Source organism: Solea solea, chromosome 10 (assembly GCF_958295425.1).
Source record: "Solea solea chromosome 10, fSolSol10.1, whole genome shotgun sequence".
NCBI classification, from domain to species: Eukaryota; Metazoa; Chordata; class Actinopteri; order Pleuronectiformes; family Soleidae; genus Solea; species Solea solea.
In genome coordinates, this window is record NC_081143.1 from 8,359,881 (window position 1) to 8,380,026 (window position 20,146).

At 41.5% G+C, this 20,146-nt stretch overlaps 2 protein-coding genes across 5 annotated transcripts in view; both read left to right on the forward strand.

Moving 5' to 3' along the window:
- The first annotated feature begins 1,702 nt into the window (after positions 1-1,702).
- LOC131467530 (monocyte to macrophage differentiation factor 2-like) lies at positions 1,703-11,373 on the forward strand. Its single transcript, XM_058641496.1, has 7 exons — positions 1,703-2,337; positions 6,196-6,277; positions 6,450-6,610; positions 6,697-6,771; positions 6,873-6,974; positions 8,328-8,397; positions 8,488-11,373. The coding sequence occupies exons 1-7, from the start codon at positions 2,324-2,326 to the stop codon at positions 8,689-8,691; spliced, it is 708 nt and encodes a 235-aa protein (XP_058497479.1). The 5' UTR covers positions 1,703-2,323; the 3' UTR covers positions 8,692-11,373.
- A 2,634-nt stretch (positions 11,374-14,007) lies between these two features.
- The window catches only part of radil (Ras association and DIL domains), a 43,542-nt gene continuing 37,403 nt past the window's right edge, over positions 14,008-20,146 (forward strand). For 2 of the 4 annotated variants that reach the window (XM_058640297.1, XM_058640298.1), the window contains exons 1-4: positions 14,009-14,332; positions 17,862-18,013; positions 18,143-18,257; positions 18,609-19,113. In XM_058640297.1, coding sequence (XP_058496280.1) covers positions 18,174-18,257; positions 18,609-19,113 — 589 coding nt within the window. In that variant the 5' untranslated portion in view covers positions 14,009-14,332; positions 17,862-18,013; positions 18,143-18,173. Of the gene's footprint in view, positions 14,333-17,861; positions 18,014-18,142; positions 18,258-18,608; positions 19,114-20,146 lie in introns of all 4 variants that reach the window. The other 2 variants (XM_058640294.1, XM_058640295.1) reach the window with 2 other exon arrangements.

Genomic DNA, 20,146 nt, shown 5'->3' on the forward strand with positions numbered 1-20,146 from the left:
CATGGCTTCCTTTATGACAGAGGTATGTGTGTGTGTGTGTGTGTGTGTGTGTGTGCATCGTAAACCTATCTTTGTCAGGACATTTTGTCTGCTCCCCATGACGTTTTTTTCAGGGTTAAGACTTGGTTTTAGTGTTAAGGATTAGGTTCAGACACTTAGTTGTGACAGTTAAGTTTAGGGTAAGGGGCTAGGGAATGCATTATATCTATTACGTGTCCTCACTAAGATATAAGTGTTTGTATGTGTGTGTGTGTGTTCTTGTATGGAGTCTTTGTGGACCAAAAAAACATATAAACCATCAGTAGTGAGGACATTTTGGCTGGTCCTCATCTTCTCTCACACCTTAAAGCAGGGGTGTCAGGGTGTACAGCCCGTGGGCCAGAATCATCCCTCCAGACGGGTTCAATTTGCACAACCCCCTAAATTTCAGGATGTCCCTTGTTTTGTAAAAACATATGATTCAATGTAAAACATTGGAAAGTAAGTTATAGGTTATTATGCTAATATTTCACTGGTCTGACCCACTTGGGATGAAGTAGCGCTGTTTGTGGCCCCTGAACTAAAGTGAGTTTGACACCCCTGCCTTTGAGACTTGGTTTTAAGGGTTAGGGTTAGGCATTTAATTGTGATGGTGTGTTTATATAGTTGATGAACATGAAAAAAATAATAATTATTAGGTTGTGCTGGAAAAAAAGGACATACAACACTCTATATTGCACATATATCTATATATTTTTGTAATCAAAGTTTTTATTGATTTTTTTTTATAGCATCAAATCATACACATAACAATACACAAAACATTACTCCAATCACAACAATCATGCTGGGAAAACAAAATAAGCAAATAAAGTTACATGAGTACAATAAGTAGTTATAAATAAAAAATGTTTTTTTTAAAAAAAAAATAAAATAAAGATAAATAAATGAATGAATGAATGAATAAAATTTAATAAATAAATACTAAAAAAAAGGCTAGCGTATGTTAGTTAGTTGGAATCGTACAAAATACAGAAAATGACACCAGACCTCATAGAATGAACCCCTAATATCCTTCATTCTTGCAATAAGGTCCTCAAAGGAGGCTGTATCTGTCATTCATTTTAACCAGTCTGTGACATCAGGCCTCACTTGACTTTTCCAGTGTCTAAGAATTCTTCTCAGTGTCATGATAAACCCAGCTCGTACCAGGGCAGACTCTGCTTTAGACACATGGTAGAAGGGATCTGTCTCCAAGCAAACGTTTGGGGAGATTCTGGTAATGGTGTCGCTAACCGCTCTCCAATGGTTTTAATAATCTGTCTCCAAAAAGGAAAAGAAAAGGGGAGCAATCCCACAAAAGATGGAGATATGAGCCTGTGGCATTCCTACATTTCCAACACTGATTACCCATTATTAATCCCATTGTATGAAGCTTCACTGGTGCATTGTAACATCATCCTGCATTGAAGACGACCTTTCCCCATGTTCCCTCTATGTTTGTGTTCAAATCTGCACATTCTTAGCCTCTGTATGTTCATTTGAACATAGTAATGGAAAAAAGCAGCCAAAAGTCTCTGCAATATCAAACATGCACATATTTCTACTAAATTAACTGCAAAAAACAACAACAATTGTTTCAACTTTTGAAACCATTTTCAACCACGTGACAAAAACTATTCCACAAATATTAACTAGAATTTGACATTTAAAAAGATGACGATCTGCTGACTGGTGAGTTGACGAGTAATCGGTTTCTTTTGAGTCCGCTTGCATTGAAATAGCCCAGGAATGTTCCCTTTGCTCCCAAGTATATACATCATACGGTGTGTCATGGGCCAGACTCCATCGCCACCTAGAGGCAAAGCGGGGAACTGCAGGTACACTCACACAATCAGCACGATGGACCACAGTGGCAGCATCCATTGATGAAAAACAGCCTTCCTCACTGAGTCGTGATGAGCTGAACACACACACACACACTCAGGGAGTGACAGAGAGAAAGAGAGAGAGAGAGAGAGAGAGAGAGAGAGAGAGAGAGAGACCAGCACTGTCTGTGCAGCAGGAAAACCGACAACCCCGTCGCCTACACATCACATCCGGACCGGATCCTCTGGAGGCAGCAGGGTCGGGGATGCATGAGGCTCCGTCTCCCCTCGGTGCCGCTTGAGATGAGGACGAGACGACGACGTGCTCCCGCGGTGACACGTTACATTAGAGCTGCCAGTTACTGCCGATGACAACCTGAGGCTGAGTCGATCCCATCTGACCGAGGAAGAAGATCCAGGCTGTCCGTCCGTCCGTCCGTCCGTCTGCTGTCAACTGTTGCTTATTTCCACTGTAAATGAATCTTGTAAGGTAGGTCACGTTATTTCATGCCGCTGACGTTTAGTGAGAGAATAAACAGACAAATGTATCATATTGTTGTCAGTGGTGGTGATGATGATGATAGTGAGGAGGAGGAGGAAGAAAAGGAGGCTGCAAGGGTTTTTCAGTTGTCATATATTGAAGAAGTAATTTTTATTTATTTATTTATTTATTTAATGGATCTCTCAAAATACGCTTTAAGTCCAGGGTTTATTTGATGGAGCAGTTCCAAGAATAACAAACACCTGCCACTTTCCACCTCCTCCTCATCATCATCATCACCATCATCATCATCATCCTCTCTGCCTCCTCATTTTGTTCCGAGACACGTCAGGCCACACAGACAAACACACAGCCTGTGCTCGCTGTCCTCTCTCTGTTTTTGACTAACTGAACATATTTGGACATGAAAGCTGTTTGGGTCTCAGATTAAGTTGCAGTCGTGGTTTCATGAGGTCAAACTGAGACTTGAACTCATTATTAGTTCATCTACTGATTGTCCTCTTTATCAGTCTTTTGTTAAAACCTGGGAAAGTACCACATAATGTCCATTTACAAGTCCCCAGAACCTGAAAGAAGCCCACAGATGTTTAAATAGAATGTCTACAAGCACTTAGTCATTTCTCTTTAGAGGCTTGGCAGGTTCTTCTCTTGAAAATATTACGTCAATCATCGAGAATTCACCCAAAAAAAAAAGAAAGAAACATCGAATGTTTCATCTCGTAGCACAGAACACTCTGCACAAGAGCTTTACAACACAGATATTTTCCACCAGCCTGAAGCGAAATCCTTCTCAGCTCAAAATCAGACATGGAAAAGCGATAAATGTGTGGAAAGTCTGTGCACACCGTGTTGTCATGGTACACATAGGTTTTATATACTGTATGAGTTCTTCTGTATGACACAATTATTACTGTTTGGCTGCAAAGTAGATCATATTTGACTTTGTTTGACTGGTTGTTTAATCCACAGATTTACATTAAAACTGGGATGTTTAATGTTGCGTTGATTAACCAATCAGCAAGAACAAAAATCAATCACAGATTAAGAAAAAATATCAAATCATCTTGGATTCAGTTGCTGCTGCTTTTTTTTTGCATTCATATGATTTGAATTGTAGTATTTTGTTTTAGTATGTTGTTTTTTACAGATTATGTTAATATAATATAAAATGGGTAAAAAATTTAACTTTTCATGGACATCAATAATATGATAGATTAAGACAGATTATGTTTAAAACGGGTGAAAATGTTACTTTTCATGGACAACAATAATTAAGATAATAATCTAAAAAAAAGACACTGCCATGCAAACATCATATAATCCAAATATAATCCATGGATATGTATATAAAAATTGCACCTAGTCTTACTGTGTGCTTGGTGAGGCCAATTAGGAAGTGAAAACATAAAGAATGGCCACCAGGGGGCGACTTTGCTGGTTGCAAGCAGAGTTTGTTCGAATGTAAATCTCTAAGGGAAAATAAGCTTGTACATTTCCCCAATGAGTGTCAGCTCGTCTTGAGGTTAGTTATGTAAATTGAAAATGTACAAATTCAAAATCACAAATCTTGAATTCAGATTCTTATAGGTGACGTCACTACCACTGCCACTTGATGATATTTTGTTTGGAATAATCGCTAATGAGATGAAGATACACCGAGTATTGAGCTCTAAGTTACGTCATGCAGACATGTGAATGGACTACTCTGTGTATATGTACAGCTCATGGTAAGGTAAACATGATCAGATTATTGCTGCTTTATTCTCCACCTAAAGGTCGTGGGCGGAGCTGGAGCCAATCCCAGCTGACACAGGGTGAAAGGCGGGGGTCACACCCCGGACAGGTCACCAGACAAACAACCATTCACTTTCACACTAGTCCACATCTTATTATCAATAATCAATCATTTCCGCCACTGGAATTTATTTTACACTTTCTTAAGTACGTGCCATTACCGTAAAGAGTGGGACTTTCTTGACCGTAAAAACCGCCTTTGACATTAATTCATGTTGACCATTAAGTGGATGGTCTTCATGGTTCAATAAGACGACTAAAGCAGGCAGAGTTCCTTCTGTCCGTCCTGCTGTCACTGTTTCCACGGCTCCACTCCTCTTTGACCACTTCCCTCCCTGTGTCTCTCTGTCTGGCTTCTGTCCTGCTAATTATCAGCCAGCTTGATAAAGTCATTAGTGACCCGGCCAAGCCTGCGGGGCCTGGCCCTGACACGCACACAAACACACAAGCACACACACAGGTTCACACAGCTGTCCTTCTAAGGACTCCGCACTGACTTCTATTCATTTGGTCAGCCTAGCCTTAACATATAGCCACACCTCACCAGTTCTACAGGTTTTTGGCCTCTATGTGGACTACTGGTCCTCACAAGGTCAGTGTTTACACCAGACCAGGTCCTAAAGCGCGTGCCAGTCAGACAGTGGGAAGCCGGTGATGGTTACAGCCTTTATTTGGGACAGGAAGATGTGTTTGCGCTGGGTGGGTTTTTATTAATAGCTCCTAATGAGTGTTACTTTAAAAACAGCTGCTTAAGGACAGGACACACACGGAACGAGAGGAGAGAGGATGAGACATGTTTGTTACCACCTCTTTTACATCTTTACCCCTACAGCACATGGACACCTTTTGCTTTATAATCTCCACTATCTGTCCACACCGAATCAGTGACATAATTAGGGTTATTTAAAAATAAAACAACACACATTTAAAAGAAAGTGATTTGGCATATCTCTGGGTTTGATTTGAGAGTCACGTAGCTGTTTAATGGCACATACATGTACAGCTCCATAGATATCGGATATCTTTGTATGCTACCTCTCCTCGATGTTGAATTTCATGTGTTGATTTCCTGTGTGTGAATTTTTGATTGGAGTGGTTTTCTCTGCATCGGGAGCCTCGTTCTCATTTCAAGTCGAGAGAGACAGAGACATTGTTAAATCTAGGTCTCTTATGAAATCTTGCTCTGCAAGACGCACCATACAAAAGGGAGGGGCTATGGTTTGTGTGCATGCGTGCGTATGTGAGTCTGTGTTATGTTTGTCTGTGTGGACATCTTTATCTATTTGCAGTCCTGCATGTTAATTAAACCCCATCGGAAAGCAGAGAGGCGACATGACCAGGGAACTGGAGAGAGTGATGTGAGGAAAGAAAGATGAAAGGAGCAAGGAGGGAATTTTCTGGTGTGGTATCCCTGCTCGGTGGTTTCCATGACAACAGTGACATCACTGATGGAGTGCTACCTCCCGAGCTCTATTGTGTTTATTTGGGATTTGTGTGAGTGTGTGTGTGTGTCTGTGCATGTGCAGGTACATTTATCTGCGCAAAGCACTTATGAAAGAAATCGTCGGGACAAATCTCTGCTTGTGTCAGTCCATGGTTCCCCAGTGTTGCCAGGCAACAGCAGCCATGGCAACAAGTTGAAGCATGATGGAGCGTTGCTTAGCAAAAGGACAGGGTGGGGTGAGACACAAATTGAAACAAAAATATTGACGATAATGATGATGACGAGGATGTTTTTGGGACATGAGGAGGAAGAAAAATTAAACTGAAGAAGATTCATTATATACACATTATGAAACATGTATAATTTCCACCAATGTTGTTTTTAAAAGCTTTGGCAAGTGGTGTTTTACTGAAAAAGAAAATGTTTTGGTTAGATATTTTCATTACTCGTTTATCTGTGTTATTTTCTTGATTAAATTATCAATCGTTTGGTCTAAAAACGTATCAGAAGTGTTTTTGTTAAACCCAGTTTAACCTTAGAGAACCTGAAACCAGAAGTGGTTTTGGAAAATACGACTAATTTCACTCTGATATTTTTGATTCTTCCAGGTATATGAACAACCGTGTTCCTCCTAACAAGAGATACCAGCCCACAGAATATGAGCATGCTGCCAACTGTGCTACACATGCGGTGAATACACACACACACACAGTCCACAGGAAGTGGCCATTAATTGGACAGATAAAGTGACACACTGAGTGAAAACACTTTTGTTTCACTCTACACATACTGTGATACATCTTACATGTCCATCTGTCTGTTTTGTATCTCGTGTTTCATATTATGTTGTGACTCCACTTAGTTATGGATAATTCCCAGTCTGCTGGGCAGCTCCTTGTTGCACTTCCACTCGGCGGACCAATGGGAGCAGCTGTCGGCCTGGGTGTACGGAGCAGGGCTCAGCTCGCTCTTCATCATCTCCACCCTGTTCCACACTGTGGCCTGGAAGAAGAGCCACTTACGGTACACACACACACACACACACACCTTTTCCATTATTTGGTTGAGTTGTAGAAACACAGGTGATGATGTTTGATTTCTCTGCTCAGGTCTGTTGAACACTGTTTCCACATGTGTGACAGGATGGTCATCTATTTCTTCATTGCTGCCTCCTATGCCCCTTGGTAAACAACCCATTATCCCGAGTGTGTGTGTGTGTGTGTGTTCCTGTGGTAATTTTATACAGTATAGTGAAAGTAATTTCTCTCCATTGATGCTGAACCAGGCTAAACCTGCGGGAACTGGGTCCCTGGGCGTGTCACATGCGCTGGCTGGTCTGGGTCATGGCCTCTTTTGGAACCACCTATGTCTTCTTCTTCCATGAGAGGTCAGCTCATACGTCCAACCTTTACCCGTATCTTTATCTGAGCCCTCTCATACAAGTTTTTAACCTTGCGGTTTGCCTCTGTACTTCCAGAGTTTTCATTTCATGGCTAATTTTCTCTAAACTCTATTATAATTTCGTACCATACTTTATTTTCACCAAAATGTATAGCCTTTCAGAGTGGAAATAGGTGAGCTATAGGTCATTAAATGATAGGGGCTAAGGCTAAGAATATTAGTTTAATCTATGGGTTTTACTTAACTCATATTTTGGGATCAAAACTACATCTCTCCATCTCTGAAACTCCACTTTGTAGCATAGGAACTGACAATCCTATGACTGAAGAGAGGTGCATGCAGAGGAGATGTAGTGGAACAGCCAAAAGAGCGCCCACTCACTCTCTAAACTGTCCTGTGATTGGTCAAAGCCTTCTGCTGTTCTTGCATAAGATTTTTTTTTTCCTTCATGAAGCCACTTTGTTAAGTTACATGTATTAATATGAATTCATACACAGCCTTACCGTACGTTTTGCCTGAGAGGGATTGAGGAGTTTAACATCTTATGCTGTTGTTGGGAAAAAGCTGGTGCTTTTATTTTGAAGACACAGGGCACAAACAGCAAAAGAGGTGTGGCCGTTCCCAATCAACAAGTTGTCATCTAACTTCAAAACGTTCTTAAATAACCTTTTTACCCTGAGCTTGTTAAACTTGTGTAAAACAGTGTGTTTTATTCCAGCACACCTGGGTAGAATGTGTCAAATTTAGCAACATTTATCAGTGAAGTTACACGTCGCAGCTGAAGATTTCTCGCCTCACCTTTACCTTCCAGTGTGTTGGTGAACCTACAGTATGTAGCCTTCAGTTAGCACCAGATTCAAAAGATGTTACCTTTGTCCATTGTGGGCTACTGTAAAAACTCAGTGGTCCAAAATGGCGGCCCCTGTAGAGCTGCCTCACCTCAAAAGGCTCTCGGACGTCTTTATGGTCCATTTCCTTGAATAGAAATATAAAATAATCTTGTTGTAGGAGATTGTAATCCAGAAATATTACATGTCATATCTTTAACATTACATAACCTTGAATACCAGTCACATTAAGATGGCAGACAACTGAGTTGTAAAGTGTGAATTCTGACCCAGTCAACCGGATCAGACGATAGTGTGAAATGAGGAGTCCAGGAAGGAGGAGGTGCAGCGATGTACGTTAACTCCTACTAGGAACAAAAATCATCGTATCCTCTGATCTCTGCTGCTTAAATACTAAACATAAACTATGACACTGACAGAAAAAGCTAGAATGTGGATAATTTTTACTGTTATTTTACAGTTGAATAAATATGTCTGTGTGTGTGTGTCAGGTATAAGATCATGGAGTTAATCTGCTACACTATGATGGGTGTGTTTCCTGCCCTGGTCATCCTCTCCATGGTGAGCCCTCTCCTCCAGTCTCATCTGTATACTCATGTCTGCATTGTAATTGTCTCTTATAATCAACTTTTCTTTTTTTTGCTTCTGCAGCCGGAGCAGTCGGGGCTGTGCGAGCTTCTGGCGGGCGGAGCTTGCTACTGCCTGGGGATGGTCTTCTTCAAAAGTGATGGCATCGTCCCATTCGCTCATGCCATTTGGCACCTGTTCGTTGCTATGGGAGCAGCCATACACTACTACGCCATCTGGAAGTACCTCTATGCCGAGGCGCCCAACCAGGTCCAGACCGCCAGATGACATCAGCGCTGACCTCACAGGGAGTAGCTCCTGTGTTTGAGCTACTTCAATGAGAGGTTGCGAGCTGTGTTCAGGTTCAGAGGCTGCTTCATTTGGTGACCATGTGCCTCCTCCAAATCATATTCAGTGTAACCTCACAGAGTCAGCTCATGAAGTTAAATACATCATGACTAAGGGCCGAGTCATACCTTCTGTCTGTCATCGGTCCATTTCCTCGGGACACAATAGTGACTGAAGGTGACTCAGGTGAGCATCACCATCCTTTTTTGTCCACGCCTTCTGGTGGACAGTGTTTAGAGAGATTTATTGAGTGAATCGTCCCCAGTGGGAATTACACTAATGCATTATTTACATTCTACTCAAGCTTGGGCACTGGTGGCCACCTGAAGTCAAATACCTCATTTAGATGATGCGGTTATGTGTCACTTCCCAGCTTTACGAGTTGATGAGGATATCTGAACACACCATTAAGCCACTGACCGGCATGAAATAGATTGTAGGACGCTGAGAGTCCCAAAGCAAACACTAGTGTAGGCTATATTTGGAGGAGACTTTGCTATGATACTGCCCAGTCAGCGCTCATTGTGATGGATCTGGACTTCAAAGGAGGCAGCCTGTGAAATGAGACACAACTTTGGTGCACTTTGATTTTAATTTCACAGTGTTTTGGCAGGTATTTATTTTCATTCCAATAATCAGGGGTTAAATTGCTATTCTTGGAGCTTTCTCTCTTTGTGGTGCGTGTCCAGTTTTCAGTGCTCAGAAGCTGAATTGAGTCTTATTGTGAAAAGGAAGACAATGTTTACAATTAAAGCTGCTGTCAGTGATGTCGTCCCCCCGTCCCCACCACCCCGTGTCCCCTCATGAACACATCTGATGAGGCGGGCATTGGAGTTCTGGTCTCCTGAGTGGATCAAATGTGGGATGCTTGAATTGCTTCTTCCCGATTTACCGTCAGACTGAGAGAATGAAGGTCTGGGAAACACTGCCAGGGAGTCCATGAAAAGCTTCCATATTCATCCATTGAAATGATCATGATATACTGTGCATAGTCCTACATTGTTACTGTTTTTACTTCAGAGTACACTGAATAGTAAATGGTTTACATTCAAATCAAATAATTGAGGGATACAGTACATGAGGGAGTCCTCAGATTATTTTTCATCTTGGAGCCTTGAGAATGTAGAGCTACTGTATTTAACTTACATTTGAAATAAAAGGCTACACTGACAGCAGCTTTAACTGACTTGAATATCTTAATTAGGGCCATTTTTTAAAGTGTTACCATTGTCATTTAGCAGAAGGTGTTATTTGGATTAATTAGGCTGCAACATCGTGTCAATTCAGAGCATTGGATAGTATCTTCTCTGTTGTTATAAGTTTACACTCTATATGGTTTTAACAGCAGTTGCTTCAGTCGGTAATTTACTGTGATTTCCATATGAAGCATGACAGCAGGATGCTATTATTATTATTATTCATTTTTATTCATTTTTTTTATGTTGACTAATATTCATGGTGTCAGTCTTGAAGACTTTACCTATGTGCTTCCAGCTTTACTCAGCTCTGCTTAGTAGATTATCTAGAATATTTACTGAATTCTAATAGTAAACTGTCGTTGGTTAATAAGTGAAGATGTCATCAGTGCATATTTATACAGTATATATAATCTATCAATGACGTACAGTATATGTTGACTTCACCTATATTTTCTTCTTTTGACGTACTTATAGTGTTAGCCTATGATCATCTTCTTCACCGCCGTCTTTAATGGATGGGACCCATCTGTCAAAGCCACATGGTTGAACCTCAGAGGAGGAAACCACTGTCTGATTCAGCACTGCCAGGAAAATCACCTACTGCCGCAACTAATAGCACACTTCCATTTATACTGTATGTCTCACACTTGAAAGGAAACTGAAGCTATAGTATTGTTGAACAATCTGGCCCAATATTAAGGCATCTCAGGTGTGTGTGTGTGTGTATGAAAGTGTGTTTGGGAAAGTGTGTTTGTTTTTGTGGTTGTAAATATACACTATCTGACTCACATGAATCCAAAGCCTATCACTGGCTGAATCTATGTTTACACGTGAATGCATGTACCTTGAACACATACGTTTGCATTTGAACATCTCCTGCTTCTAACATGTCTGAAAGAAATACTTTTTGAAACCTCTGCTCTCCTAAGTATGCAGGAATTGTGCGTTGGTGCTTGCAAACGCAGCCTGGTCACAACGAGTTGCACGGAATCTCCGATAACGGATAGCGGAAGTAAACTAGGGGTCCGACTTTCTATTTTTGTGCGCCACTTCCGGTATGAACTTAAATTAGCTTTGTTAACTATCGATAACATCGATATGACAGATCAGTTCCACATCGGCATGAGGACGACATGACGTACATGATATAACGTGTCAGGATAACGTATGAGGATATTTTAAATGATTTTGTGCTCTCACTCGGTGTGGTCGGTTGAATGAATGAATTAAATGAAATAATTCATCAATAAAGGTAGCCACTATCATCCGGTTTTAATTGCATGGCTCGTTTTTGCTGGGGTTTCATACCCAAACCATGTCTACATTGACATCCCGATTCTTCTTTAAATTTAAGGCTTTCAGCCACAGCGTGTTTCCTTGAATGATCAAAACATTCCCATTCCATTTTAAGCCTTTAACTTGTATACTTGTAAACGGACTGCACACATGATACCTGTTTATCTTTCAAAGTTCACGTCCTGCCTGCTGCGTGAAGCTGCCTTACTGCTGACCGGATATGCCAGACCGAAAGTCTCGCATAAAAATAATAGGGGATGTGTACTTACGTGTTTTGGCCAAAACATTTGATTTGGCAGAGATTTTTACGCTGGATTTCCTGACACAACCCTCACGTTTATCCGGACTTAGAACCGGCACAAGGAGAGCACTAGATGTGCTTCCCCGTGACTGCGGTCAATTTAGAGTGTGCAGTTAACAATGAGCAGTGGGTCCGTTGATCTGGTGGGGATTCAAACTGGCAACCTTTCAAGTTCTCTCTTCGCTTGTCTATGGGTAGCTTGCATCAGTGGGAGCGGTGGCTCATGTGATTGAAGGCTCAAACTCCACAGACCTGCAGGGTTTGTTTGTCAGACCCTGTTTGTCAGGAGTTATTAGCGACTTAGCAGTCCGACAGGAAAGAGGCCGCATCCACATTGCACTTCGTTAGCGTCCTCTCGTTCAACACTCGCCAGAGACCAACCCCAGATTCACTCAACAGCAACAACTAGTGTTTCGTCTGTGCCGTGTCTGCCATTATTATTACTGCCGCTTATGATACCTGATGGCCCCGCCCACCCCGCTGTTATTGACTGGAGAATAACACACCCAGAAAACCAGAAGTGTACCAACCCAGAGCAAAACAAAGAGAACATACTCTACCTTTAACACATTTTCACTACTGTCTGTGTCTCAGGATCTGATCTCATTTTGGCTTAAAAGCCCGTGAAGCCACCAATCTGCTTTGGCCGTTTCAGGCAGCAGCACCAAAAAGTGAACTGTAAGCTTTACCTATGGGTAATATTTAAAGAGAAACCAAACAGGAGGAGGATTTAAAGATTCAGCACTTAGGATTGTTAATTACAACCAACCAAACCATCGATTCACCCTCTGCGAAAATGCAAAATCCAGTGTTAAACTTTGTCCACTCTGAGCCTCTGTAGAGCATGGTTGTGCAACATGATGAAAAAGACCGTCTGGATGTAGATCGCAGCAGTTCTTAGTGTCACGTTTCTGCTCGTAGGAAAAAAACACCACATTTCTGCTAAATCCATTTATTGTTTTAGAGCTTTTTATGTATTTAGAGACAAATGAATACTCCTGAGTTCCAATATTTATTTATTTATTTATTTATTTATTTATTTATACTCAGCAGGGAGGAGGTATTCTGCATCGAGGCCGACTGGCAGTTACATTTGTCACATTATGGACATCTCAGTTTGGAATGAAGCGGTATCTCACTATCCTCTGTGCTCACTTGAGCCGCTGGGACAAACCAAATGATGAATTTATGGAGTTTTAGGACCAGGATGGAGACGAGCTCCACAGAAGGGTGTGATGAAGTATTTGTCTTTCTCGTCTCTGTGAACATTAAGACATCTGACGCACACCGGACTTTGTATAGACCTCTGTGGTTTGATAAACTCTCCATGATGCCTTCATGGACCTACATTTTTGATAGATGCTCTGTGATCGTGGCTCTGTTTTCAGCGCTGCTAGTGTTTTCATTCTGGTTCCTACACGACTCATTATATTGTCCTATATTCTTTGTCTCTTCCTCCAGGTCCTTTTTATTATTGGTTATTGTATCTGTGGTGCTTGTGTGCTGTGATGAGCCTCTATGATGCCGACAATGCTTTTATCTTTTCTATTTCTCTTGTAATAAAAAAGCTTTTTTCATGCAGTATACTCTTGGACTCAAACTTGTTATGTTTCACCTTTTCAAATGTTTATAGCTCCACACATTTTATCAATTTATCAAATATAAAAATGTGATTTTTGTTTTTTTAATATTGCTTTATTGTGAACAATATGCACTTCTAACATTTTGATCTACAGATATCTCTCAACTACATTTTCTACGTTTTAGCTGATTCTTATTCAAAGGCACCTTCATGGTAAAAACACTAAATAAAAGTTATCACATAATCTGACTTTGACAAGATTAGAGGAATCACATGTAGTTATTTATTTCATTATTAGTTAGTTAATCCTGATTATTATACATGAGAAGTTATTCATGCATGTATATACACTTGATTTTTTCTAATGAAACTGATCAACTCCTTTTATTTAAACATGCTTTCTAAATACATTTTATTTGATTTGAACTGTAATGGACTAATATTCCAATCACAATGGATAATAATCATTTTGTTAAATATTTGCATATCTTATTGTTATCGTCTTATCTTAAGAACATCTTAAGTACTGTGTTAATCTAAGAAGAAATGACTGCTTAAAGTGTATGTCAAGACAAAATACGTCAATAAATGACCAGAATAGTCTCCATTCTTCCACAGAACCTCTCAGAAAAATATTTGCACAAAGAGAAAATAAGAGGATTAGGGCCACGTGTGAATTTTTTTTTGAAACAAAATAAAAAATTCAAAAAAAGCCATAATTCTGTCTTTTTTTTCTAGGAATTCTGGCTGTTTTCTTTTATTTAATTTTATTTTAAAAAAAGAAAAGAAAAAAATACTGTTTATATTCCTATATGTAATTCTCCTCGGTGTCCGCCAGGCGGAGTCATCTCCGTTCACTCGAACGCCAGAGCAGGTGCGCCGAGGTGAAGCTCGGGTGTTTCCGTCGACACTCGGCCGTGAACCTCCGTTGTGAATGTGGGAATGCGGTTGCCGGAGGCAGTGGACATTGCTGGACAGTCGGCGGGGATGTGCGCACAGAGCCGGCAGCACTCAGCGGCGGGTTGTGGTCCAAGTTAACGGGCTATAGCGGGGATGCAGGTGGCAGCCTGGGACAGCTGCGTGTCACCGGGTGTTTTTCCCCCGCCTTACCGGGGATTTTCTGCCTTTGTATGGGAAACGGAATGAGAGGGAAGCCAGGAGAGAGTCCCCGGCAGCTCCATGGAGCCACGCATTGCAGGCAGTGTGAGTATTAACGCAACAGACACCCAGCAGAGTCCTGGGGGACACGGGCTCGTCACTGCTGGAATCACACCTCAACTTTTTTTCTCCCCCTATTTCATTTACGACCCTGTCGTTAAACGCCTTCAGAATGAAAACACGATTTTATATAAGTCACTCTTGTTGACTGTTGTTCAGATTATCGATCAGGCTCATTGATTATTCACGTGATTGGTGATCAGATACACCTGGTGGCCGACAGAGGCCGACTCATCATCATCATCATCATCACCACCATCATCATCTTCGTCGTCGTCGTCAGGAGCAGCGGCGGATTAATTTCTCAGGATTTCTTTCTGCCTTTTGTTGCTACGGCGGTTGCTACTGACGACCAGAGTCGTAAACAGACAGGCGGGCGCAAAATTAAGGCCAGAAACGTGTAGTAATCACCAAGTTGAGCCTCATGTTGTCCTGCTGCTTCAGATGTGTTTCTAATTCAGTGTGAAATGTTGACCTCGCAGCTCAGAGACAAGGACAGACAGCAGGTGAAAAGGTGCTGGAGAAGAAGTTAAAGTCTGGCTCTACATTATCCTGAACAACCTTATTGAAATACTCCTTTAGTCATTCTTTTGACTATTATTGCCTTAATATTGTAAACAAAAAATTATATAATTTAAGAGCATGAACTATGTTTAAACATATTCTATAGCTTATACTTTATGTGAACACATGGTTCTCAAATTGTGGTATGCGTACCACCAGTGGTACATGAGCTTCCTCTGGTTGGAACTTGGAGGAAAATCAGAAATGCTGTTTTGCTGTATATACCAGGGTATGCCAGTGGGTAGATAATGAAACAAATACGTGGAAATATAATCGTCTAATAGTCTAATTTCTTTACACCAGTGTCAGAAGTAAATGTGAGGAACAGGATGATGGATGTTATTAATCTGCCTCCTGTGAAGAGTCTGTAGCTCACCTCGCTCGGTCTGTTTACACCACTGTATTTTAACGTTGGTGATAATGTTACTTTGAGAGCTCAATATTTTCTCAGGTGGCCCAGGTTTGAGAACCACTGGTTAAACGGTTAAAGGTAATAAACACTAACCCTATCTTGCATGATTGTATGTACATTTTACAAACGAAATAAAAAAAAAAAATGGCACGACTCAATAGCCATGTTAAAAAGATGTCATCCTTTCTGGTATCTGAAGGCCACCGTAGTTCTGGAGTCTACGATAGCGGCAGTGGGGTAAACAAACATGGACGACAGACAGTTCTTCGCTGTTGCTGTTGATTGCGCAGCTATGTGCTCTGAGAAATCATAGAAGTAAAGACAGGTATGGGTGAAGGCTATGTTGGCATTGTTGTTTAGATAGTCCTGCTACTTCCTGTCGTCTTCTGACGCTATGTCCTGGTGTGTCCCACCGACTCTTTTTCACTGGCTGTTGGCAGCATGTGTTTGCGGTTGGGTCGGTAATCAGTTCACATGATAACGCGATTTTTCCAAAGCTGATTCAAACCACATTCAGAGGTGGTTTCAAATGCGATTCCGATCAGCTTTAGTACACATCCTTTTTAGTCTGAGGGTTAGTGTGAATACGTATCGGTTGCGTAGCGTGTCTCTGTCACGGCATTGGAAGTGTTACGTATCCACTTTAGTCAGCGTGTCAGCTTCCACCGGCTCCATCCGGATGATGGAACACAAGGCTTCAGTTCAGCAGAATTCAGCACGAGCGGCACAGGAAGTCAGTTTTTTCAGAATAAAAGTCCCCGTGTCGACACCATATTGCTAGCCATAGTTATACATTGCAATACCAGCCGATAACAGTGCTCAACATGGTATTTTGAGCTCACAAATGTCAGGGGTGCACGACATTATCAGCACCATCTTAGTAGTATATCGTATTTGTTTATCGGCCCAAGCACTCCGATATATCGGTATATGGGATATCGGCAAAAAGTCCAATATCGTGAGTCCCTGACAAACAGTGCAGCAGCATGTCTATGGTTGAAATTTATAATGCATGCTTTTTATCGCAGTGTCCACTTTATAGTATATTGGCCCACAATGCTGAATGTTCCTTTTTGTGCTATGTGTGTTTTTCTGTGTGCAGGTACAGGAGGGGATTTGTTGCTCCCAGGATTGAGTTAACTGTGGCCAAGTAGCCAGATTACTGCGGATTAGCAGCCATTCAAAATAGTCACGTTATCCCACCAGTGCTTTGCAGTGTCAGCTCGAACAACACCTTTTAGGCTGATTGCCACATATTTGCTGAAAAGCAAACTCGTGCCACGTACTGTATGTGCATAACTGCACAAGAGGTTGAAATAAGATGTACGACCGCTTTCATCGAGTGGTAACTGTGCAACTGCACTGGCTGTGCGATGCTCACACAGTGTAACCTGCATTTAAGGCCTCGGTCGGTCAATAGAGTTCATCCAAAGCCATGTGTGAAGTGTGACTCACCTTCTGTGGGGACACGGACGATCCTGATGCAGGCAGGTCATCTGTCCCTTTTTAAATTTGTGCTTAATGTTCAGTTTCACCATGTTTTAGGGGATATTTTTACACAAAAGCTGTGAGAAAGAGGCGTTTTTAAAAACGGTCAAATAAAAGACGACGTAGCAATGCCAAAAATATGAACTGTTAGAGCTGAGCAGAGAAAACTTGATCCAATGTGCAAGAGAAAAAATGAGAAAGTCATTTAATCTTGAATGTTGTATCGAGCCAAAAATGCCAAACACTTGCTTTGCCCTTCATCACTAAAGCGTAAATGTCATCAGTGTTATTTAGAGGATATTTGCTGTTTTTTTAATAATAATGGCAAAACTTTATTTCTTTATCCAGTTTTTTGATAACCAGTTTCATGTATTTAACATTTAGTTTACACATTATTTTAATGAAAAACACAATTAAACAGTTATATTTTATTAGACGGAGTAAAAAAAAAGAATTATCGCCTCATCAGCTGCCGTGGTTTTTGTGTCTTTTGTTTTCATTCAAATATTGCAAAATTGTTTGCCCTGTTCTAAAGAGAGTTTAATAGATTTGGTAAGAACTGGGGCTGGTAAAAAGCTAAACTTAGATTGTAATTGTTTGAAATACAAAGCAACTTATTGATTCAGAACAGTGGTGGAGTATTAGTGCAGTGTTAACAATTTCAAGGGCATGGTTTCCTTCATGTAAAGATTTCCCTTTTTCATGTGTGATAAAAATATGCCTTAATATCGTAAAAAAAAACATTCTAAACAATCTATTTGCATTTCCAGAGGGTGGAAGGACAAAACCAGACAATAGTAAAATAATCATGAAAATGGAAGCACCCATAATATTGACAAAACTTAAAAAGCTTAGAACAGTGTGTTTTAGGAGAAAAATCATTTAGATTATTCCTCTAATCTGAGCTTTACACTGTGTAGACACAGAAATCCTTGAGCTCAGTCAAGAGATCATTTAAATGCTAAACATCACAGCAGTTTTTTATCGATGTGCCAGCACTTCATTTTTGCTGTGAACTGACTTATCTTGTGTCTGTCTCGGCTGTGAAAGGTGACAGTGGAGTGAAATGAAAAGCGTCTGACACTCACTGCTGAGAGCTAAAGCTGCTGCTGCTGCTGCTGCTGCTGCTGCTGCTGCTGCTGCTGCTGCTGCTGCTGCTGCTGCTGCTGCACACAGACGTAACAGTACGCGACACCATCAAGGTATTTGGAGTGGATTCTTTTTACTCTGCATAATGTTGCAGTGAGTCCATTATAACCTTTCATGCCATGTCCATGTGTTTGTGTATGTGTGTGTATGTGTGTGTTAAAATCTGTTTTCTTGCTCAACAGTTGTGGAGTATTTGAAGCCCAAAGCAGCATCATGTTCTACGGCTCTTCCTCAGGGGCGAGTATGTCCCTCCCGTCCAAGAGCCGCCTGAAGCGCCAGAGCAGGACCTTCACACAGGTAAGGTGGTGTGTTAAGGTAAATGTTAACCAAAGAAAAGGAAGGGCTTAGTCTTAGGGATGAGAAGATATGCAAGAGTCACAACTTCAGTGTAAAAGTACAAAAAAAACTAATCACAGTTTGTTCATATCACTGACAAACTAACAAAGTTTACTGCACCCAGAAAAGACTAGAAGTTATGGTGATAGAAAAAGAGGTTTACCACAAAAGCAGAGGATAAACATGTCTTTGTCACCAGTGAGATACATCTGTGAAAAACTGCACCACAAATAAGGGAAGAAATCAACATGACAAGGTCAAAACCCTTATCTCTTATCTATATCTAAACTGTGTTTTCCGTCTGGGCTCCAGGTCCTGTACCGTACTCTGAGTTACAGAGACCGAGTTCCAGCAGAGGCTGGGACAAACACCCGTGGGGACCGGCGCTCTACGACTGAACCCCCAGAGCGGCCGGTGGACGACCCGGCTGAACTCTCCACACAGAGCTCGGCCCCCGGGGTGCTGAAGATATTTGGAGATGAGATATGTGCCGGTGCCAACTACAAGAGCGTCCTGGCCACGCCGCGCTCCAGCGCGCAGGAACTGGTCAAAGAGGCACTCGAGCGCTACTCGCTCAACAAGGATGCGGCCCACTCTTATGTCCTGTGCGATGTCATCGGACGACTGGAGGGGGGAGGGGGGATCGGAGGAGGGGGGTGGCGGACTGAGTGCTTGCGCGCGCTGGGGGACAACGAAAAGCCACTGTTGCTCCAAGAGCTGTGGAAGCCCAGAGAAGGACACGCTCGCAGGTTTGAGCTGCGCAGGAGAGGAGAGGTGGAGGAGCTCAATGCCAAGGAGAAGGACACCATCACTGCTGGTGAGCACGCACACACACACATGCAAACACACACACACACACACACACACACACACACTTGTGATGGACAAGGACGGATGCACTCAGAGAAAAAAAAAAGAGAGCAGCTGTTCTAATTCCCTTTCTTTCTTAACATGTCAAACTCAGCAAAAAAGAAAGGCTCATTAACTCTTCTTCTGGGTGTGTGTGTGTGTGAGTGCGAGCAATTTTTGACATAAATACTGACCTTGTCAGGACCAGTAGTCCTCATGGAGACCACAACCTGGTCCCAATGAGGCAGAACCTCCTTTCTGAGGAACTGAAGTATTGTCATTTTTCATTTGAGTAACATATTTTACAACAGACTTCAGTGAAATGATAATAATGTATGATATACAGGATCTTGCAGATCTGTGAGAACCACAGATGTTTTCTTCAGTGTGTAGAATATGATGTGCATTTGTCAGTCTCGACAACATTCCATCTAAAATGGTAGTTTGACACACATTTTGGCTTTAAGAATTAGTGTATCCTGCCCTTTGAAAATCATAATGGCCATATTGCAATTTTGATAAAACTGTTCAGCCCTAATATGTGCATACGTGTGTATATGCAGAATAAGAGTTCCTTGTCAGTTATTACACTGTAGATATCATTTTCTGTTTGTTTTATATGGAGCTGCTGTCCTGTGAAGACATTGATTCACCTGGGTTTTCATTTACACACACACACACACACACACACACACACACACACGTGTAGACAGCTGGTCGATCAATTGAGTGAAAACTGAATCCTCTGTAGCCTGAGGTGTGAATTGGCCCTGGCACTCTGGTGTTTCATGAATAACACCTCTCTGAGGTGATGAGCACTGTCATACTAATGCACCAGCACGTATTGTGCGTCCACTGGCTCTTATCTGAACCTGAAAATTCACAGTTTCTATTGAAGATTGACTCATTTTCAGTTAATAATAATGAGATAAACACATTTAACAAGCTTAGAAAAAACAAGTGTGGTGATTTAACCTCTGCATTGCAGTAATATCAATCCA

Coding starts and splice junctions, on each gene's coding strand:
- LOC131467530 (XM_058641496.1), top strand. Junction 6,611..6,696: donor TGGAAGAAGAGCCACTTACG/GTACACACACAC, acceptor TTCTCTGCTCAG/GTCTGTTGAACACTGTTTCC. Junction 8,398..8,487: donor CCCTGGTCATCCTCTCCATG/GTGAGCCCTCTC, acceptor TTGCTTCTGCAG/CCGGAGCAGTCGGGGCTGTG.